This window comes from Cydia pomonella, chromosome 9 (genome assembly GCF_033807575.1).
Source record: "Cydia pomonella isolate Wapato2018A chromosome 9, ilCydPomo1, whole genome shotgun sequence".
NCBI classification, from domain to species: domain Eukaryota; kingdom Metazoa; phylum Arthropoda; class Insecta; order Lepidoptera; family Tortricidae; genus Cydia; species Cydia pomonella.
Genome location: NC_084711.1, coordinates 1,240,167 through 1,263,519, shown reverse-complemented (window position 1 = coordinate 1,263,519; position 23,353 = coordinate 1,240,167). Strand labels below are relative to the sequence as shown.

Here is a 23,353-nt window from a genome sequence, read left to right as displayed (position 1 = left end):
CCGCCACTCGACTGCGCATCGTGTGGCCGCATCTTCAAAACAAAGTTTGGTTTTGCGAGCCACATGTGCCCACATCAGAGCGTTTCATTACCAAATGGGCGATACTGTTCCAGGTTCCCCAGCACCGGTCTACCGCTTTTAAAGGGAGTTTTCGTTATCGCGCAACTAAATGTTGGAATAATATACCACCACCAATTCGTCAATCATAGAGCAAAGCGATTTGTATTATAAAATATTGACATCAACTTCTTAATCAACAACGATGTGGCTTGCAGCATCACCATGCTTGGTCAGCGCCTTTTCTGTGCCACGACACATGCCTTATTATGTTTTTTTTTTAATTAAGTTTGGATGTTTTTAATTTACACTTTTCTTTGTTGTTTGTTCTGATGTTGTAGGTATGAATAAATAATTTATCTATCTATCTTTCATAATCCGGACAAGAACTGTTGATGGTGTCGCGACTGCCAGATACGGTAAGGAAGATTGATTAAAGTATTGTACTTATTTACATCTCCAGATTTAATGTATTTTTAACCATACAGACTATACATCTATATTGTATTATAGTAATTTTTATTTTAAGATTGTTATAATGTAATGTTTACCCAGGTATTGGCTGTTGTATTTATAAATGTTGTTATGTATTTTTCATGTCACTATATGATGTTACTATAATGTTGTACTGACTTGTAAAAGCGCCCTTGAGGTCTACTTGCAGAATAAATTTTTGAATTTTGAATTTGTCCACATACCCGGGCACGCAGCTCTTGTCATACAGCTCGCCCTCCCTCGTCAGATACGTGAAGTACTCGTGTCGAGTGACCCTCAACAGCGCGGGATCTTGCAAAGCTCTGAGCGCTGTTGAAACTGCCGCGCCGGCCACGTCAGTGCTCCAGGATGATAGTGTTGATACCACGTTCGAAAGAATCTGAACAAATAAAATATTGTACAGATAGGGAGCATAAATTAATAGGGAATATTACGCGAAACTCTGCGTAGGGGGCGCCACTACCACAATCCAGCAAAATCTGAGGGTGTAGACCCGCGAAACAAGAAAATCGAAATTTCGTTAACCTCTCTATCACTCTTGCATATTCGAGCGATGAAGAGGCAGATAACTAAATTTCGTTTCCGGCAGGCCCTTTAAAACAAACCGCCTTAATGCATCAATGTCATATTTTATTATCTGTGAAAACATGTCCAAAAACAGTTTAAAGTGTAATATTCTCTATTACGAGAGGTGTTAAGGGGGGGTAATCGAATCTCATCATCATCAAATACCTCGAGGGGGAGAGGGGGCTCTCGGCAAATATCACACAATTTTTTCTGGCAAAAAATAGTGTAAATATGCGAGGAAATTACATTAAATATAAGTTCACCAACCTCCACACACCTTAGCATTCTTCAAATTATTTTGACTTTGGGTCTCGAACATCGAACAGTGCGGGCCCAGGCACGCCCACGGCCACTATTAGGGGGTGGTACAAATAAATCCACTTACCTCACTAGGCGTATATCCACACACATAGGCATTCTTCAAGTTATTAGCATATAGTCCGACTAACGCCTTCGGGTCCAGTTTTAAATATCGAACTGTGCGAGCCCAAACACGCTTAGCGGCCACGATTAGGGGGTGGTACAAATAAATTCACTTACCTCACTAGGCGTATATCCACACACATAAGCATTCTTCAAGTTATTTGCATAGAGTCCCACTAACGCCTTCGGGTCCAGTTTTAAATATCGAACAGTGCGAGACCAGGTGCGATTAACGGCCACGATTAGGGGGTGGTACAAATAAATCCACTTACCTCACTAGGCGTATATCCACACACATAGGCATTCTTCAAGTTATTAGCATATAGTCCGACTAACGCCTTCGGGTCCAGTTTTAAATATCGAACAGTGCGAGCCCAAACACGCTTAGCGGCCACGATTAGGGGGTGGTACAAATAAATTCACTTACCTCACTAGGCGTATATCCACACACATAAGCATTCTTCAAGTTATTTGCATAGAGTCCCACTAACGCCTTCGGGTCCAGTTTTAAATATCGATCAGTGCGAGCCCAAACACGCTTAACGGGCACGATTAGGTGGCGGTACAAATAAATCCACTTACCTCACTAGGCGTATATCCACACACATAGGCATTCTTCAAGTTATTTGCATAGAGTCCCACTAACGCCTTCGGGTCCAGTTTTAAATATCGATCAGTGCGAGCCCAAACACGCTTAACGGGCACGATTAGGTGGCGGTACAAATAAATCCACTTACCTCACTAGGCGTATATCCACACACATAGGCATTCTTCAAATTATTTTGACTTTGGGTCTTACTTCAAAATATCAAACAGTGCGAGCCCAAACACGCTTAACGGCCACGATTAGGAGGTGGTACAAATAAATCCACTTACCTCACTAGGCGTATATCCACACACATAGGCATTCTTCAAGTTATTAGCATATAGTCCGACTAACGCCTTCGGGTCCAGTTTTAAATATCGAACAGTGCGAGCCCAAACACGCTTAACGGCCACGATTAGGGGGTGGTACAAATAAATTCACTTACCTCACTTGGCGTATATCCACACACATAAGCATTCTTCAAGTTATTTGCATAGAGTCCCACTAACGCCTTCGGGTCCAGTTTTAAATATCGAACAGTGCGAGACCAGGTGCGCTTAACGGGCACGATTAGGGAGTGGTACAAATAAATTCACTTACCTCACTAGGCGTATATCCACACACATAGGCATTCTTCAAGTTATTAGCATAGAGTCCGACTAACGCCTTCGGGTCCAGTTTTAAATATCGAACAGTGCGAGCCCAAACACGCTTAACGGGCACGATTAGGGGGCGGTACAAATAAATCCACTTACCTCACTAGGCGTATATCCACACACATAGGCATTCTTCAAATTATTTTGACTTTGGGTCTTACTTCAAAATATCAAACAGTGCGAGCCCAAACACGCTTAACGGCCACGATTAGGAGGTGGTACAAATAAATCCACTTACCTCACTAGGCGTATATCCACACACATAGGCATTCTTCAAGTTATTAGCATATAGTCCGACTAACGCCTTCGGGTCCAGTTTTAAATATCGAACAGTGCGAGCCCAAACACGCTTAACGGCCACGATTAGGGGGTGGTACAAATAAATTCACTTACCTCACTTGGCGTATATCCACACACATAAGCATTCTTCAAGTTATTTGCATAGAGTCCCACTAACGCCTTCGGGTCCAGTTTTAAATATCGAACAGTGCGAGACCAGGTGCGCTTAACGGGCACGATTAGGGAGTGGTACAAATAAATTCACTTACCTCACTAGGCGTATATCCACACACATAGGCATTCTTCAAGTTATTTGCATAGAGTCCCACTAACGGCTTCGGGTCCAGTTTTAAATATCGAACAGTGCGAGGCCAGGCGCGCTTGTTCACGGCCACGGCCAGCGGGTGGTGGCTGGCGCGGAGCGCGTCGATGGCGAGTAGCTGCGCATCTTGCTTTGAGTAACCTGCGTGTAAACGAGGCATTCATTACGATCTACATTTGAAGATTAATAGTTTTACTGGCATTTCTATTTAATAGTACATTACGATACAAGTGCGAAAATAGGAAATTCGAAACGAGTGGCGATAAATTAAAACACGACCGAAGGGAGTGTTTAAATCGACACGAGTTGCGAATTACCTACTCGCACATGTATCGTACAACGTTTTATAGTACATATGGCTATTTAAATGTTCGACACAGTAACGTAATATGCTAATTTTCGCACTAGTGCGGTAAAGTAGCACCATATGTACTGTAAAATATAATACTATAAGCACTTGCTTTGTTGTATTGTGTCTTCTTCTTCCTCGCGTTGTCCCAGCGTTTTGCCACGGCTCATGGGAGCCTGGGGTCCGCTTGACAACTAATCCCATGATTTGACGTAGGCACTAGTTTTTATGAAAGCGACTGCCATCTGACCTTCCAACCCAGGGAGTAAACTAGGCCTTGTTGGGATTAGTACGGTTTCCTCACGATGTTTTTCTTCACCGAAAAGCGACTGGTAAATATCAAATGATATTTCGTACATAAGTTCCGAAAAACTCATTGGTACCAGCCGGGGTTTGAACCCGCGACCTCCGGATTGCAAGTCGCACGCTCTTACCGCTGGGCCACCAGCGCTTATTGCTTTATTGTGTATAAACATTTTTGTCAAGGTATAATTTCAATCCGACTTCCTGCGACACATTTGTTGCACCCTAAATTAAACCATCGTGCTAAAGGTAAAAGGCTCAATTTTAAATGAATCGAGAAGTACCACAAATGCACGTCAGCGTGAACGCGCCCGAACTTAATATTACGGTCAAAACTAGATTATAACGGAGTGCATGAATTTTTTGGATGTAATTTATTCTACTTCCCGTGAGATTCAAAATGTTTTTAATAAACCTGCTATCTATTATGCTCCCAAAACTACCAAATTGCGAAAATAAATGTGGCGTGCGTACCGCTGGTAAAAACATCCCATACAAAAAACGCAGGGCCGTCCTCTGGCACAAAATATATAAAAAGAATAAAGAATCGTTTTTTACGCCGTAAAAATACGTTTAATCATGTAACTGACATTTTATTCCCGTTATAAAATAAGGAATCTAATAAAAGTGTTTAAAATACATTTGAACTATGAAAAAATATGTTAAATTTAAACGTTTCAAATTAGTAACCAAAATATAAAATATTAGCCCATCAAAAATTCACCTTAATGCGGGATGACGATTCGCTTACTGCTCCAGTGTGCGATCGAGACATTGCCATATACGTGCATAGCGCTGTCTATCTCACACTCTGAAGCAGCGAGCATATCCGCGTTAGGTAGACTCCTTCCACTATAGAATGCCACTCACCTCTAAACGAACAAAGCGCCTGCACCGCATCCAAAATCATCTTCCCCGTAACTTCCGTCCCTTTCTCCTCCGGCGTCTTCTCTTTCCCACCGAACTTCCCCTCCTCTAACACTTCAGTTAGCTTCAACACCAAATATCTCGCCATTAAAGCCCTGTCTTCTTTAGCTAGTAGACTTTTGACTTCTTCTAAAGCGAGTGTTCGTACGGATTTGATGGGTGAGAGCAGCATGATGGTTAAGGCGCGGTAGATGGGGGAGTGCTGGTCGGTTGAGATAGTGGGGTAGTGCTCCAATACGGTCCTGCATAGCAGCACCACCTGCATTAGGACTATAAAGGGGTAAATGTTATAGCGATATGTAGCACACTGTATGATACGGTTTGATAAGTTTAATAGTTATTTGTTTGACAAGGGGGCAAAGTTGTTGTTTAACCTCTCGTCCTAATATTGATAGCAAAGCAAGCGAAAGATTCCAAAATTGAACCAGGAGCGTAACGAGTGCTTCGAGAAGTGTAATTTTGTGCGTTGCGAGGGTTTCAAGGGTTCAAAATTTCCCACCACACCAACGCAAGGAAAATACTAACTATGAAATACAAAAAAAAACCAAACATCAAATCCTCATTTGGATTTATAAATATGGATGTTATAAAAAAAATATCATTCAAAATCATCATTAAAGTTAGTTCTACCAGCTACCATAAGGGGACAACTCAAAATTTGCATAATGTTTACTTTACCCCCCATGTGGATAAAATGCAACTTTCTCGTTAGTTTTCGAACAATCTATAGAGGGCCTTAACACTGAGGGCCACTTGGTGTGATGAAAAATAAAAACACCCATTAACCGCCAAAAATGTCAACTGACGCGTACGACTATCAACCTTCGTGCATTCCGACAAGGTTCAAAATGACGCGCCTCAAAGGGTTAACAACGTACAAGCTATCTACACCTCGTATATAGAAACGAGGTGTAGATAGCTTGTGCGTTATCGAGATACTCTAGTACATTGTGCAACGAGGGGGGTAAGTGAAATTATGGATACGAGGGTGGTAAAGACCCGAGTTTGCAATATTCTTACCCTCGGAGTTACACATAATGTTTTTGATCACACTTGCGAAGGAAAAACTAAATTTTAAGCGAAATAATTCTTAAATACGGTGACATATCAAACATTCGTCCGCCATTTTGTAATTTCTTGACAGGTTATGCAACGAAGGCACAGACCTATTTTACAATCAGCTACGATTGAAAATTATGTAAAAAATATTTTAAACTGCTCTTAATTTAATCAAATTAAATAATTTTATCTTCTTCTTCTTCATCGCGTTGTCCCGGCATTTTGCCACGGCTCATAGGAGCCTGGGGTCCGCTTGACAACTAATCCCAAGATTTGGCGTAGGCACTAGTTTTTACGAAAGCGACTGCCATCTGACCTTCCAACCCAGAGGGTAAACTAGGCCTTGTTGGGATTAGTCCGGTTTCCTCACGATGTTTTCCTTCACCGAAAGGCGACTGGTAAATATCAAATGATATTTCGTACATATATTTTCGTAAATGAAATAATTTTATACATACAGAAAAATATTAAATTATAAACTTCAGTATATTACAAAGTAAAACTCATTTACGCTAATTGGTTTGTATGAATAAGTGACATAGTAAAAAGGGAGTTATAGTTTTTTTTCGCACAATCCATAACTCCCCCGGGGACAATATAGGCCTTTGTCCTGTCCACCTGCATGAAATATTTTTTTTTAAAGTGTGATGAAAAAATAATACTTAGTTTGATTTGCAGGCGGAGGCGAATAATTTATATAGGCTTTAAACCTCTAAAATGATTACTATTGTATTAATTGTGTAGCTTAATGTATGATACTTGAAAAACGGCAAAATGTTAGTGAAAATAATATTGTTAAGCTAGAATATCACAAATTTTACGAACACATATTATTAATAAGTTTTTGATATTCGAGAATTATTTCCAGCACAATATAAGGTTGTTTCTAAAATATAAATGTTACGCAGTAATTATGAAATCAAATATTCGAAAATACACTGAAAAAAACAAGACTAATCATGTATGCTCATTATAAATTATTTTAAAATTAATAAAAGGAGGTGGATTCACTGTGACGTTACAGAATGCGTATTAAATTCATTGTAACCAAAGTAGTTATATATTGGGCAGTGGATTTGGGGTAGAAATCCCAATATATACTAACCAATCGTTTTGACTTTTTTAAAATCATATTGGAGGCAAAACGAAGGACGAGCAGACGATTAGCCTGATAGTAAGCGATTACCGACGCCCATGCAAGCTACCGACACCCGCAACACCAAGTGTTGTAAGTGCTATGCCGGCTTAAAAATGGGGGTTTGCTCTTTGGGGGCAAACCAACTTTGTCAGTAGAATCTAGGAGGTTACCCTTCACGCTAACATTTTTTTTATTTGCCATTTTTTTTATTATACGTCGGTGGCAAACAAGCATACGGCCCGCCTGATGGTAAGCAGTTTCCGTAGCCTTAAATACGCCTGCAACTCCAGGAGTTACATGCGCGTTGCCGACCCTAAATCCCCCTCCCCTTCGTTGAGCTCCTTGTGTTGCCAAACCTTACTCACCGGCAGGAACACAACACTATGAGTAGGGTGTATTGTTATTTGGCTGAGGTTTTCTTTAAGGTAGAGGTACTTCCCCAGTCGGGCTCCGTTCTAGATCTGGGATAACATCCGCTGTGCTGTGCCCTACCACACAAAGCGAGATGACATTCACAATGCCCAAACCTCTCTTTTGGACGTAGTTTAAGGACGTACCCGGGTCCAATCGGGTGCCATCTTTTTCTACTGACGGAAATGGCTTGCCAGTGTATGCTTTCGCTGTCCAATTTTTTTTTTTAATCTTTCAATTTCCCAATGCAGTAGTGTAGGCTATTTTTTTTAATTCATTGAGAAACAAACAGTCTTAAAACAGTATGAAAATAAAAATTTAATCTGTTTACTTATTTCATACCAAAAAAAAAATATTTTTTCTAACTTAACTACTAATCATAAATTAAAAAGATTTTTTGAGTTAATGGGTCTTGGCGTGTAGAATTAATTATACAGCACACTTCATCTTTATATTTTCGCAACTATATGAGCAAGTTAGCTAATAGCTAAGCTATGATGCTATTAATTTAGAAATTTAGTAATATGAGGTAGTGTTTACCGTCATCGGCGGCGGCGGCGAGGGCGCGGTCATGCAGCAGCACGTGCCGGTCGGGGTGCGCGAGCGCGGCCCACGCGGGCTGCGCGGGCAGCGCGCGGGCCGGGTCCAGCAGCACGAGGGCCAGCATCGCGCATGCGCCCTCGTGGACCACCGGGTGCTGGAACAATGCATACAATATAGCGCGTAATTTACACCAGCTACACCAATTATTATACACCGTGTTTTTATTGAATTTCGTTAACTTCGGGATATCGGTAAGTACGTTTAAGGAAACTAAATGGCATAGTTAATTTAAAAAAAAAAAGTTTTTTTTTTGTTTTTTTTTTTTTACTATTTTTATTTTTATAAAAAGTAACTAAATGTTGCATATAGCGTTGTTGTAACACGGGCATTACATTTAACTCAATCAAACAATTGAAAACTGTGACATATCAATGTCATTTCGAACGTCGATCGTTCGAGATAGTACTTACGTTTAGTAGCAAATGTATGACCTCGCACTAAACACTAATCAATAAGTAAACGGGCCCTAAGGCAAGTATACATGCTCGTAAGGGCCTTATAAGATAAAAATTAATGATTGATTATCTCCGAAATGGAGTTAATTAGAATATCGGTGTCTTTGAGAAAGTTACTTAATTTAAGCTCAGGAATGCACCCTCGAAATTAACGCAAATCAAAAAAAACACGGTGTATAAGTACAAAAAAAAGAATATTATTCTTATTGTTATAAACATTCTTTTTTTTTTAAATGAACGTAATCGATTTAATGAATATGCGTCAAGTCAAAGCAAACCTGTAGCGGCTGCTGAGCGGCCTTAGCGACAGCTTGAACCAGCGGGGGTCGTAGAGCTTGCTCCTGCGCAGGCGACGCCGCGGCGCAGCGCAGGGCGCACGACAGTAGGCAGAGGCTGGCTACTCGCACGCCCACTGTCGCGTTCTTGGATGACTGGATTTTCTGAATAAAAAAAATACTGTCGGAAAATATGGTTTTGATTTTATGATGAACTAATCGAAGAAGAAATATGTAAACATGTTCAAAACAAGTACCCAAAAATAGTATGTTATCGATATCAATTGTAAGTTTATACAAGTGGTGTTTGCATATAATTAACTGTGTAATAAGCTAAAAGATACCTATCGAATATACCTATACCTAACAATCTATCATTGTAACCGCTGTTGGCAGACATTTTGAATAAAACAAATAAATAAATATCTCATAAAAATCAATTGATTTCATTCAAATTTACGTCAAGTATAAACTTTGCTAAAAATATAGGAACCGTGCGCGTTGGAGGATCTGCCATCTTGTGGCCTGAATCGGAACCATAAACATATACATTCACACGTCACGTGTTTTCTTGTGCATAGTAAGTTCTGCCATCTTGTAGGCTACATCGGAACAGTAAACATGACATTTACGCCTCGCGCCAAAAATCTGACGGCTCCTGTGCTGCCTCCTACAGTTCATGCACGCTCCCTATACAATCAAGTATCTTTAAGTCTGGGGTGACACAGTCACCTGATCCATCCTAAACCATATTGCAACGTGATAAGATCTATTTATGGTCGGTTAAGAGAGGGCGCAATATTTCTACATTGAATTCTTACGTTTTGATCAAGGGCAAATGCCATGGAAAAGTCACTCTGAAACTAGACCATATTTGCGAGGGCAAATTCTAAACAAAACCCGCGCGATCACGAAATATTCCATCGCAAGTGTCGCACGGCACGCCTAATCTTCTGTTCTTTTCTAATTTCCTGGCTTTGCACTCCCCTCTTAAATATGTTGCTGTTAGTATGTAATGTATGTAGGACAGGTAGCTACCGTGTACAGGTCCAGCAGTGGGCCAGGCAGCGGCGGCTCCGCGCTGCGCGCCCAGGCCCGCGCCGCGTCCAGGGCGGCCACCAGCGTCCTCTCGTGCGACTCGCTCTCCAGCACGCGCGCCAGCCCTGTACTGTATGTAGGACAGGTAGCTACCGTGTACAGGTCCAGCAGTGGGCCAGGCAGCGGCGGCTCCGCGCTGCGCGCCCAGGCCCGCGCCGCGTCCAGGGCGGCCACCAGCGTCCTCTCGTGCGACTCGCTCTCCAGCACGCGCGCCAGCCCTGTACTGTATGTAGGACAGGTAGCTACCGTGTACAGGTCCAGCAGTGGGCCAGGCAGCGGCGGCTCCGCGCTGCGCGCCCAGGCCCGCGCCGCGTCCAGGGCGGCCACCAGCGTCCTCTCGTGCGACTCGCTCTCCAGCACGCGCGCCAGCCCTGTACTGTATGTAGGACAGGTAGCTACCGTGTACAGGTCCAGCAGTGGGCCAGGCAGCGGCGGCTCCGCGCTGCGCGCCCAGGCCCGCGCCGCGTCCAGGGCGGCCACCAGCGTCCTCTCGTGCGACTCGCTCTCCAGCACGCGCGCCAGCCCTGTACTGTATGTAGGACAGGTAGCTACCGTGTACAGGTCCAGCAGTGGGCCAGGCAGCGGCGGCTCCGCGCTGCGCGCCCAGGCCCGCGCCGCGTCCAGGGCGGCCACCAGCGTCCTCTCGTGCGACTCGCTCTCCAGCACGCGCGCCAGCCCTGTACTGTATGTAGGACAGGTAGCTACCGTGTACAGGTCCAGCAGTGGGCCAGGCAGCGGCGGCTCCGCGCTGCGCGCCCAGGCCCGCGCCGCGTCCAGGGCGGCCACCAGCGTCCTCTCGTGCGACTCGCTCTCCAGCACGCGCGCCAGCCCTGTACTGTATGTAGGACAGGTAGCTACCGTGTACAGGTCCAGCAGTGGGCCAGGCAGCGGCGGCTCCGCGCTGCGCGCCCAGGCCCGCGCCGCGTCCAGGGCGGCCACCAGCGTCCTCTCGTGCGACTCGCTCTCCAGCACGCGCGCCAGCCCTGTACTGTATGTAGGACAGGTAGCTACCGTGTACAGGTCCAGCAGTGGGCCAGGCAGCGGCGGCTCCGCGCTGCGCGCCCAGGCCCGCGCCGCGTCCAGGGCGGCCACCAGCGTCCTCTCGTGCGACTCGCTCTCCAGCACGCGCGCCAGCCCTGTACTGTATGTAGGACAGGTAGCTACCGTGTACAGGTCCAGCAGTGGGCCAGGCAGCGGCGGCTCCGCGCTGCGCGCCCAGGCCCGCGCCGCGTCCAGGGCGGCCACCAGCGTCCTCTCGTGCGACTCGCTCTCCAGCACGCGCGCCAGCCCTGTACTGTATGTAGGACAGGTAGCTACCGTGTACAGGTCCAGCAGTGGGCCAGGCAGCGGCGGCTCCGCGCTGCGCGCCCAGGCCCGCGCCGCGTCCAGGGCGGCCACCAGCGTCCTCTCGTGCGACTCGCTCTCCAGCACGCGCGCCAGCCCTGTACTGTATGTAGGACAGGTAGCTACCGTGTACAGGTCCAGCAGTGGGCCAGGCAGCGGCGGCTCCGCGCTGCGCGCCCAGGCCCGCGCCGCGTCCAGGGCGGCCACCAGCGTCCTCTCGTGCGACTCGCTCTCCAGCACGCGCGCCAGCCCTGTACTGTATGTAGGACAGGTAGCTACCGTGTACAGGTCCAGCAGTGGGCCAGGCAGCGGCGGCTCCGCGCTGCGCGCCCAGGCCCGCGCCGCGTCCAGGGCGGCCACCAGCGTCCTCTCGTGCGACTCGCTCTCCAGCACGCGCGCCAGCCCTGTACTGTATGTAGGACAGGTAGCTACGGTGTACAGGTCCGGCAGTGGGCCAGGCAGCGGCGGCTCCGCGCTGCGCGCCCAGGCCCGCGCCGCGTCCAGGGCGGCCACCAGCGTCCTCTCGTGCGACTCGCTCTCCAGCACGCGCGCCAGCCCTGTACTGTATGTAGGACAGGTAGCTACCGTGTACAGGTCCAGCAGTGGGCCAGGCAGCGGCGGCTCCGCGCTGCGCGCCCAGGCCCGCGCCGCGTCCAGGGCGGCCACCAGCGTCCTCTCGTGCGACTCGCTCTCCAGCACGCGCGCCAGCCCTGTACTGTATGTAGGACAGGTAGCTACCGTGTACAGGTCCAGCAGTGGGCCAGGCAGCGGCGGCTCCGCGCTGCGCGCCCAGGCCCGCGCCGCGTCCAGGGCGGCCACCAGCGTCCTCTCGTGCGACTCGCTCTCCAGCACGCGCGCCAGCCCTGTACTGTATGTAGGACAGGTAGCTACCGTGTACAGGTCCAGCAGTGGGCCAGGCAGCGGCGGCTCCGCGCTGCGCGCCCAGGCCCGCGCCGCGTCCAGGGCGGCCACCAGCGTCCTCTCGTGCGACTCGCTCTCCAGCACGCGCGCCAGCCCTGTACTGTATGTAGGACAGGTAGCTACCGTGTACAGGTCCAGCAGTGGGCCAGGCAGCGGCGGCTCCGCGCTGCGCGCCCAGGCCCGCGCCGCGTCCAGGGCGGCCACCAGCGTCCTCTCGTGCGACTCGCTCTCCAGCACGCGCGCCAGCCCTGTACTGTATGTAGGACAGGTAGCTACCGTGTACAGGTCCAGCAGTGGGCCAGGCAGCGGCGGCTCCGCGCTGCGCGCCCAGGCCCGCGCCGCGTCCAGGGCGGCCACCAGCGTCCTCTCGTGCGACTCGCTCTCCAGCACGCGCGCCAGCCCTGTACTGTATGTAGGACAGGTAGCTACCGTGTACAGGTCCAGCAGTGGGCCAGGCAGCGGCGGCTCCGCGCTGCGCGCCCAGGCCCGCGCCGCGTCCAGGGCGGCCACCAGCGTCCTCTCGTGCGACTCGCTCTCCAGCACGCGCGCCAGCCCTGTACTGTATGTAGGACAGGTAGCTACCGTGTACAGGTCCAGCAGTGGGCCAGGCAGCGGCGGCTCCGCGCTGCGCGCCCAGGCCCGCGCCGCGTCCAGGGCGGCCACCAGCGTCCTCTCGTGCGACTCGCTCTCCAGCACGCGCGCCAGCCCTGTACTGTATGTAGGACAGGTAGCTACCGTGTACAGGTCCAGCAGTGGGCCAGGCAGCGGCGGCTCCGCGCTGCGCGCCCAGGCCCGCGCCGCGTCCAGGGCGGCCACCAGCGTCCTCTCGTGCGACTCGCTCTCCAGCACGCGCGCCAGCCCTGTACTGTATGTAGGACAGGTAGCTACCGTGTACAGGTCCAGCAGTGGGCCAGGCAGCGGCGGCTCCGCGCTGCGCGCCCAGGCCCGCGCCGCGTCCAGGGCGGCCACCAGCGTCCTCTCGTGCGACTCGCTCTCCAGCACGCGCGCCAGCCCTGTACTGTATGTAGGACAGGTAGCTACCGTGTACAGGTCCAGCAGTGGGCCAGGCAGCGGCGGCTCCGCGCTGCGCGCCCAGGCCCGCGCCGCGTCCAGGGCGGCCACCAGCGTCCTCTCGTGCGACTCGCTCTCCAGCACGCGCGCCAGCCCTGTACTGTATGTAGGACAGGTAGCTACCGTGTACAGGTCCAGCAGTGGGCCAGGCAGCGGCGGCTCCGCGCTGCGCGCCCAGGCCCGCGCCGCGTCCAGGGCGGCCACCAGCGTCCTCTCGTGCGACTCGCTCTCCAGCACGCGCGCCAGCCCTGTACTGTATGTAGGACAGGTAGCTACCGTGTACAGGTCCAGCAGTGGGCCAGGCAGCGGCGGCTCCGCGCTGCGCGCCCAGGCCCGCGCCGCGTCCAGGGCGGCCACCAGCGTCCTCTCGTGCGACTCGCTCTCCAGCACGCGCGCCAGCCCTGTACTGTATGTAGGACAGGTAGCTACCGTGTACAGGTCCAGCAGTGGGCCAGGCAGCGGCGGCTCCGCGCTGCGCGCCCAGGCCCGCGCCGCGTCCAGGGCGGCCACCAGCGTCCTCTCGTGCGACTCGCTCTCCAGCACGCGCGCCAGCCCTGTACTGTATGTAGGACAGGTAGCTACCGTGTACAGGTCCAGCAGTGGGCCAGGCAGCGGCGGCTCCGCGCTGCGCGCCCAGGCCCGCGCCGCGTCCAGGGCGGCCACCAGCGTCCTCTCGTGCGACTCGCTCTCCAGCACGCGCGCCAGCCCTGTACTGTATGTAGGACAGGTAGCTACCGTGTACAGGTCCAGCAGTGGGCCAGGCAGCGGCGGCTCCGCGCTGCGCGCCCAGGCCCGCGCCGCGTCCAGGGCGGCCACCAGCGTCCTCTCGTGCGACTCGCTCTCCAGCACGCGCGCCAGCCCTGTACTGTATGTAGGACAGGTAGCTACCGTGTACAGGTCCAGCAGTGGGCCAGGCAGCGGCGGCTCCGCGCTGCGCGCCCAGGCCCGCGCCGCGTCCAGGGCGGCCACCAGCGTCCTCTCGTGCGACTCGCTCTCCAGCACGCGCGCCAGCCCTGTACTGTATGTAGGACAGGTAGCTACCGTGTACAGGTCCAGCAGTGGGCCAGGCAGCGGCGGCTCCGCGCTGCGCGCCCAGGCCCGCGCCGCGTCCAGGGCGGCCACCAGCGTCCTCTCGTGCGACTCGCTCTCCAGCACGCGCGCCAGCCCTGTACTGTATGTAGGACAGGTAGCTACCGTGTACAGGTCCAGCAGTGGGCCAGGCAGCGGCGGCTCCGCGCTGCGCGCCCAGGCCCGCGCCGCGTCCAGGGCGGCCACCAGCGTCCTCTCGTGCGACTCGCTCTCCAGCACGCGCGCCAGCCCTGTACTGTATGTAGGACAGGTAGCTACCGTGTACAGGTCCAGCAGTGGGCCAGGCAGCGGCGGCTCCGCGCTGCGCGCCCAGGCCCGCGCCGCGTCCAGGGCGGCCACCAGCGTCCTCTCGTGCGACTCGCTCTCCAGCACGCGCGCCAGCCCTGTACTGTATGTAGGACAGGTAGCTACCGTGTACAGGTCCAGCAGTGGGCCAGGCAGCGGCGGCTCCGCGCTGCGCGCCCAGGCCCGCGCCGCGTCCAGGGCGGCCACCAGCGTCCTCTCGTGCGACTCGCTCTCCAGCACGCGCGCCAGCCCTGTACTGTATGTAGGACAGGTAGCTACCGTGTACAGGTCCAGCAGTGGGCCAGGCAGCGGCGGCTCCGCGCTGCGCGCCCAGGCCCGCGCCGCGTCCAGGGCGGCCACCAGCGTCCTCTCGTGCGACTCGCTCTCCAGCACGCGCGCCAGCCCTGTACTGTATGTAGGACAGGTAGCTACCGTGTACAGGTCCAGCAGTGGGCCAGGCAGCGGCGGCTCCGCGCTGCGCGCCCAGGCCCGCGCCGCGTCCAGGGCGGCCACCAGCGTCCTCTCGTGCGACTCGCTCTCCAGCACGCGCGCCAGCCCTGTACTGTATGTAGGACAGGTAGCTACCGTGTACAGGTCCAGCAGTGGGCCAGGCAGCGGCGGCTCCGCGCTGCGCGCCCAGGCCCGCGCCGCGTCCAGGGCGGCCACCAGCGTCCTCTCGTGCGACTCGCTCTCCAGCACGCGCGCCAGCCCGCCACACGCCGACTGCAGCAGGACGCTTCGTTTGGCCGCCGGGACGTTGAGCGCTGTTAGTGTGGACACGCCCTAAAACGAAAGAATACAATAGAAGTACCTGCTCGGCTAAAATATTCGGTTAAATTTGCGTGGTTATTAATAAAGTAAAATTTAACTCTTCTTTCTCCTATTGAAACAAATGATATTAAATTTAAGTATACACGACATTCACACAATGTTAATGCCGGAACGCGGATGCACGTACGAGGGAACTATTAGAAAAAAAAAACCCAGCACAAGAGAGCTTTTAAATAGGTATTTAACATCGTGCAAGCGTAGTGTTTATACTATAAGCTACATACGAACAAAGAAACACAAAAAAAACAAATCAATTATTGAAATTTCTGTAATGAATACTCGAGAATTTTCTCAAATGATTTTTACGCCAAGCCCCTAATCTGTTAAACAAAAGCCATCGTTTCTTTTGTGCGATCGGTCAGCTCCCATTTTTAACCACGTGGCAAAGCAACAATGTACTTCAGTTTGTGATAGTGTTCAGGTTCAAATCTATTTAATAATAAATTATTAGTCACTCAACTACCGCCATGGTTTGAATCTGTCTGAAAGTACCAGCATACGGCACGGTCTCACCCCATTAGTCGGACGCCGCGTATATATAGACCAAATGTTTGTATATAAGCTTTTAAATAACTATATTGACTCTCCTGATATTCTTGATAAAATATTTTTAATTGCCTCGCCGTATTCCCATTTGCCACCCCTAAACATTCCATGTTAGCTTTTGTGGCTCTAATTTTGCCAAGCATACTTGTTTTAGACGAGCCTGTCATGATTACAATGATAAATTTTCAAATTTAGATATTTTTTCATTATCATTTTGTAAATACAGTAGCATTCTGCGAAGTTCAATCTTTTCTCTATAAATATTGTATATTTTCTTCAAAGTACCTAGTAACTATATATTATTTGCACGCATAACAACTACAGCGATACATATATTTTTAATTGATTTTTTATACCATTTTAAATTCTCTACTATGTCATGCATTTATTAATTACCTACCGATGTTTTGAAGTCCCTGCACGCGTGACAGACAAGAAGATGCCTAACACCTTCCCTGTTTCGATCTGTAATTAACTATGTATTCTTTTATTTTCAATGGAACTACAGGTCTGTTTGTTATCACTTAAGCTTATATACATATATTAATATGTGACTGTTTGTTTCCTATATAAAAAAAAATTATATAAGTATATATTTAAACATATAAGTACATTGACTAGTGCTGCACTGGTCGTTTATTAGTGTAGGTTTTAAGGTTCTGACGGAAGATCAGCGCTGTGGTCTCCGCAGCATTGATACTGAGTCAGCGCCTATTCTTTACCACAACACATGACCCTCTACTAATATCTCTATTAATCTAAAAATAAGACACGTAATACATTTGATTATTGACGTAATTATTGATATTAGTGTCAAATTGTATGTTACTTTTTCTTTGTCTCTTGTCAATTTTCTTTTTCTCTTGTTATTTGTTTGTGTCACAAAGCATGTAAGTTGTGGTTGAATATAGATTTTATCTATCTATATATATATATATGAGCAGGCACCTACATTGAGTTGGTCGATCGTCCTACATTACCAAAACATGTTACATGTACATAGATTGAAACCTTAAAACCACTACGATACAGCCGCTAGTACTGCTAGTACCCATAGAAACTTACATTGAGCACGGCGATCTTGTCCTCACTAGATGTCAATTTGCCACTAGCTCCATGGTACTCGGCGAAGGCATGTTTCAGCAGGTCTTCAGCCGCCTTCGGATCGGAGCAGCGCTGCGCGAGACGCTCGAGCGCGCGTAGAGCTTCGCCGCGCACCAACTCGTCTTTTGAGTGCACATTTACTGCGGAAGAATATGATGCTCTAGCCAAAAACATAGTTATTGTCGCAGATTCGGCTTGAGCCAATTCACTTATCAACTTGGTATGTCATATGTCGGCGGGCGATCGTAACATCAGGCAGATGGTAATGTTCGTGTGTAATATTGACGATAGTCACATTAAACCAATATATAAAAAGGATAGGTCCATCAGGTTGCTTCAGATCCCGAAGGGTAAAAAGCCCAGAAACAGGAGCCGGGGTTCCGTAGACTCAAGCATGAGTCAAAGACTTTCACGTTTCATGACATGCCTGATCTTACGATCGGCCATGTCTCTTAAACTTTGAAGCGGTTTAGTAGGTGGAGCAGGTCTGTATGTTGGTGTATATATTCGACATGGTACTTACCAATCAAATTCTTCCCGATATCAACAGCTATGCCATCCAAATCCACATTCAGATTAGCGAAGACCTCGCCCACAGCCTCTATGATGGTCTCCGGGCTTCTCAGCATGGCCTTATGAAGAGCTGGTAGTAGTGTTTCATATACGTCGGAACGGTCTAGTAGATGGAGCAGGTCGGTGCAGCCAGCTATGTATGCGGCGTTGGGGCGGGCTTTTACGCTGATCAGGCTTTTGGTGAAGCTTTCTAGCATTTTGGCCTAAGGAAAAAGGTGTTTACATACACTTTTTTTAGAAGAATATAATAGGATCATAAATTTATAAGTATACACTTTTATTTAAATTAGAAAAACCAGCCAAGACCAACAAAAAAAAAAGGTGGGACACTAGCTACCTGTTCTCTCAGTGGCATACTGAAACATTGAAATATACCTTATGTGGAGCGACAAGCGTGGTGTCCCCAGTAAGTGCGGCGTGGCGGCAGAGTGCTGAGAAGGCCACGGTGACGTGTGGGCCGCTTTCAGGCGCTTGAGATAACAGGACCTCGGACCACTTGGCTAGCTTGCTGCCGATGGCCAACCAGGACGTGTGGAGCTGTGGAAAGGAGTATTTGTTAACCATTTGACCGCCAAAGACGTCAAATGACGCGCGCGGCTACAGCCCATCATTAACCTGCGTACAATCCGCAAGGTTCATGATGATGAGCCAGCGCTCGCGCTGTCCGAGACCGAGGGCACGATCAAAATGTATAGACTTGAATAAACCTGTTTTGGACGACAGCAGCGCCCGCCGCCCTGCTTGCTGCGCCCCGCATGCGTCCAGTCCACAGCCTAATGGCTGAATTGATTCAGATAAAATTTGGTATGGTGATGGTGATAGTTTGAATAGTGGGGAAGAATTATCCCCTTAAGGTGTAAAAAGAGGGGGTGGAAGTTAGTAAAGGGTATCAATATATTTTTTTAAAAGGACTAACTTTTCATTAGAAATAAATAATATTTATGCATTTTGACCAATTAGCCATCCCTTAAGGGGGTATTTTAGGGGGTAGAAACTGTTAATATGTTATCGGTCAGGCCGATAAAAGTACTTTGATAAGAGTATATTGTTTTATTTATGCAGAAACACAAACACAGAGCACAATGGCGTACACGGGATAAGAAAGTAGTAATAATATTTGACAGCTATGGTATTGCCACAGACAAAAAATATGGAGACAACAGAGTGCGCATTTCAATTCTCTACAGAAACAAAAAGCGGCCAAGTGCGAGTCGGACTCGCCCATGAAGGGTTCCGTACCATTTATGACGTATTAAAAAAACTACTTACTAGATCTGGTTCAAACCAATTTTCGTTGGAAGTTTGCATGGTAATGTATATCATATATTTTTTTTAGATTTTTCATTCCGTTATTTTAGAAGTTACAGGGGGGGGGACACACTTTTTTTCACTTTGGAAGTGTCTCTCGCGCAAACTATTCAGTTTAGAAAAAAATGATATTAGAAACCTAAATATCATTTTTGAAGACCTATCCTTAGATACCCCACACGTATGGGTTTGATGAAAAAAAAAATTTTTTTTAATTTTTATGGCGTATTAAAAAAAAACTACTTACTAGATCTCGTTCGGACCAATTTTCGGTGGAAGTTTGCATGGCAATGTATATCATATATTTTTTTTAGATTTTTCATTCTGTTATTTTAGAAGTTACGGGGGGGGGGGGGGACACACTTTTTACCACTTTGGAAGTGTCTCTCGCGCAAACTATTCACTTTAGAAAAAAATGATATTAGAAACCTCAATATCATTTTTAAAGACCTATCCATAGATACCCCACACGTATGGGTTTGATGAAAAAAGATTTTTTGAGTTTCAGTTCTAAGTATGGGGAACCCCCAAAATTTATTGTTTTTTTTTTCTATTTTTGTGTAAACATCATAATGCGTAGAATACATCTACTTACCAAATTTGAACAGTATAGCTTTTATAGTTTCGGAAAAAAGTGGCTGTGACAGAATCGGACAGACAGACGGACATGACGAATCTATAAGGGTTCCGTTTTTTGCCATTTGGCTACGGAACCCTAAAAAGGTTGGATAAAAAGTAGCACCTAACATTTAGTTTTTCTTTTCTGAGGCCCTTTATATGGATTAACTTAGAACACATTATTTTCGAGATTGAGAGTGCTCTCTATCCCACTCTGTACTAAAAGATACAGTTACCTTAGAGAAAGCCTTATCATTCTGCCTCTTATCTCCCCCAGCAATGACAACAGCCAGCAGGTTGGCCTGAGCCAGTACCAGGGTCGGATAGTCCACTCCATCCTCTTCTGTGCCTTTCAACGCCCCTTCCACCAGCACTGTCGACCAGCGCAGAGCGTACAGCCCACTCTGACATGTGCTTTTACTAAAAGAGAAAAGGTTTATGAGAAAGGAAATTCATAATTAAACTCGGCTTGATGTTTCTGATGATGGTATTTTTTTTAACCTCCTGATAAATAGGTATCAAAAATTTCTATTATAAATTTAGCTCTGTCAAGTTAACCAAAATCAAAAGTTGATTGGAACCTATATAGTATATGTACTCACAAATATCACTTCCTTAGAGCTAATTAACAATATTTAAGTATATATATATAATAAGTCTTAATAAAATAAGTAGGACTGAGCTGAAATATACTAATACTGTCAGACAGTAAATCAGTACTACAAGCGCTATGCAGGGACAAACTTAATTCAGAGCTCATACTCGAATGGCATTGAAGCCTCACGGAAGTTTTTTTTTTTTTTTTTTTAAATATTATAGGACATTATTACACAAATTGACTAAGTCCCACAGTAAGCGCAATAAGGCTTGTGTTGAGGGTACTTGGACAACGATATATATAATATATAAATATTTATAAAGACTTAAATACATAGAAAACACCCATGACTCAGGAACAAATATCCATGCTCATCACACGAATAAATGCCCTTACCAGGATTTGAACCATAGGGACATAGGGACCTGAGCCCATCATACCCCTACTAATATCCTATATACACAACCAGCTAGACCTACATCACAGACAACTGCACAATAAATACTGGAATTTACCAGAACTGAACTACAAGCTCACCAAAATACTACTGAAAACACCTAGACACCAACTACGTAAAATAGTAGGATTAATTACAGGACATAACACACTAAACAAACACCTACACAATATGGGTAAAATAGACAGCCCCATGTGCACAGCGTGCATGGAAGAAGAGGAAACAACAAAACACATTATCCTAGACTGCAAACAGGCAGAAGTATACAGGAACAAATACCTAGGGACTCCATGCACACTAAGAGAGGCAGTTAGCAACCTGAAAACTTTGCTAGGCTTCGTGGAGGAGCTGGAGTGATCAAAGTAGCACTACCTCGTTTCACGCAAAATAGGCACAATGGTCGTCGATTTGCCGGAAATGCCCAGAAGCACTAATTAACTAAGGACTGAGCAGGAACAAGGCCAAGACAGTTGCTCAAAATTGATAGGATCTTGTGGAGGCTCTGGGCACCTCCGGCACACCCTAGGACCAACAACAACAACAACAAATGTGAAGTAAAAGGATAGCAAAGCTGCTTGCTTCTTTCAAAATATAGTAATGTCATTATTTCTTTATTTATCATTCTTATTGACCTTAAGGTCATTTATTGACAGAGCAAAAGTGAAGATTCAGACAATGACCAACTCCAAAAAGACACCTATAGTAGTAAACCAGAAAACCATTGAGTATGTGCATGAATACATATACTTAGGACAAACAATATCCATGGATAACCAGATGGAGAAAGAGATTGCTAGAAGAACAATTAACACATGGAAACAGTACTGGTCAATGAGGGAAGTTATGAAGAACAAAGAAATTAGTGTAGCTACAAAGAGGAAGTTGTTTAATACATGCATTTTACCAGTCTTAACCTACGGCAGCCAAACTTGCGACTCTAACTAAGAGCAACTTAAACAAACTGCAAGTATGTCAAAGGTCCATGGAAAGGAGCATGATTGGAGTTAAACTGAAAGATAGAATAAGAAACAGGTTTATTAGAATTATTAGATCCAAAACACGTGTGGAAGATGTAACAATTAAAGTTAAAACACTCAAATGGAGGTGGACAGGACATATGATCTAAGGCAAAGAGAAATGGAGTAAGAGAATTATATGGTGGTTTCTAAAAAATTGAAAAATAAAACATGGACCACCAAAAATGAGACGAGAAGACCAAATCGTATAATTCGCAGGGAGGCACTGGACCAGACTGGTGAGAGATAGAAGAAAATGGAAAGGGATGGAAGAGGCCTCTGCCAAATGGCAAACAGACCAAACCGATGTTGTCTGAAATAGTAAATTTGATGTCAAACTACATATATGATAAGAAATGTACAATTTAAACTTGAAAATGTAAAAATTGTCAGAATAAAAGGCTTATATTATATTTGTATTATATATTATATTATTATTCAGTTTTAGGAATTTTTTGGAAGTCAGGGGTTTGCAAAGTCTACAGTTCAGAATCATTAGTAATAATTACACAACTTACGATGAAGCAGTATTCCTCAGTTGTTCCGAGACCTCGAGGAGCACAGGCAGCAAGCTTCTCAGAGTCCATTCGCGGTGATTAGAAGCCAGGTAGGCGAGCAGGCTCTTCACATAGGACTGGGAGGTGGAATCCCGGTACCGGTGCAGTGTCAGCATGAGCACACGGCAGACATAGCGAACTGCTGGCTCTGTGATGCCTGATTACCAAGAAAATTAGTTTTATTTACATAATTGTACTCAACAATTCACAATGTTTTAAAATACAACTGAACAGCTAAACAAACATCAATTTAACTTTTAAAATGATTCGAGCCACTTGTTGCCAATTTCATAACAACATCCGCGAGTTTAGTGCAAACAAGTTATTGACATTTACTGCGTTAAGTAGCAACTTACAAGCTACAAAAATAGAATACTAGATCAATAAGCACCAACGACCACAACCTAAAACGTCAATACTTTTTGATGTTTTGGAAAAAGTAATTCATAAATAGGGTGTTTGATGATGTCAAGAATGTGATAAGTTACTTCCACAAACCTTCTATTGATAATACATCCTGAATTTCTTTCACTACTTCACGTCGACCCTTCAAACTTGCGGTCTGGATTTTAAAGGATATGTCCTTCAATTTCTTTTGAACCTGTTAACAAAATTATAGGTAAAGGACTAAAGTATTGTATTACTTGATTAATAAGCACATGTAAATTGAAATTACCTCGGAATCTGCCATTTTCTATGCACATTCAGTAAAATCCACACACGTCTTCATGCGGTGAAAATGGATAGACCTGTCAAATGGTGTACCACAGACTATCAAACAGTTTATATTTTTTAAAGTAAAGGTTGCTGCTCACTGCTTTATATATCGATACTTGACTCGCTTTAAAATAGTTATCGCCAAATTATCCTGAAAATTGAAGATGTTGAAATTACAATTAGTTTTAAGTAAATGTATAATATTTACATCAAAAAGGCCAATAAAATTGCAATAACTATCCGAAATGTAGACACTCTTTGACCTTTCAAGTTTCAAGCGCCTTTACTAATAACTGGAACAGCCTCACTGGCAAA

General features: G+C 47.0%; 1 protein-coding gene across 1 annotated transcript in view; it reads right to left on the bottom strand.

Moving 5' to 3' along the window:
- LOC133521063 (stalled ribosome sensor GCN1) overlaps positions 1–23,145 on the bottom strand; it is an 81,477-nt gene extending 58,332 nt beyond the window's left edge. The window contains 13 exon segments of the mRNA XM_061855793.1: positions 756–893; positions 3,295–3,526; positions 4,908–5,234; positions 8,113–8,269; positions 8,909–9,070; positions 15,299–15,496; positions 17,156–17,334; positions 17,718–17,970; positions 18,143–18,304; positions 19,930–20,113; positions 22,283–22,478; positions 22,820–22,922; positions 22,998–23,145. Of these exon segments, the coding sequence (XP_061711777.1) occupies positions 756–893; positions 3,295–3,526; positions 4,908–5,234; positions 8,113–8,269; positions 8,909–9,070; positions 15,299–15,496; positions 17,156–17,334; positions 17,718–17,970; positions 18,143–18,304; positions 19,930–20,113; positions 22,283–22,478; positions 22,820–22,922; positions 22,998–23,012 (2,306 nt within the window). The 5' untranslated portion in view covers positions 23,013–23,145.
- Between the last annotated feature and the right edge of the window lie 208 nt (positions 23,146–23,353).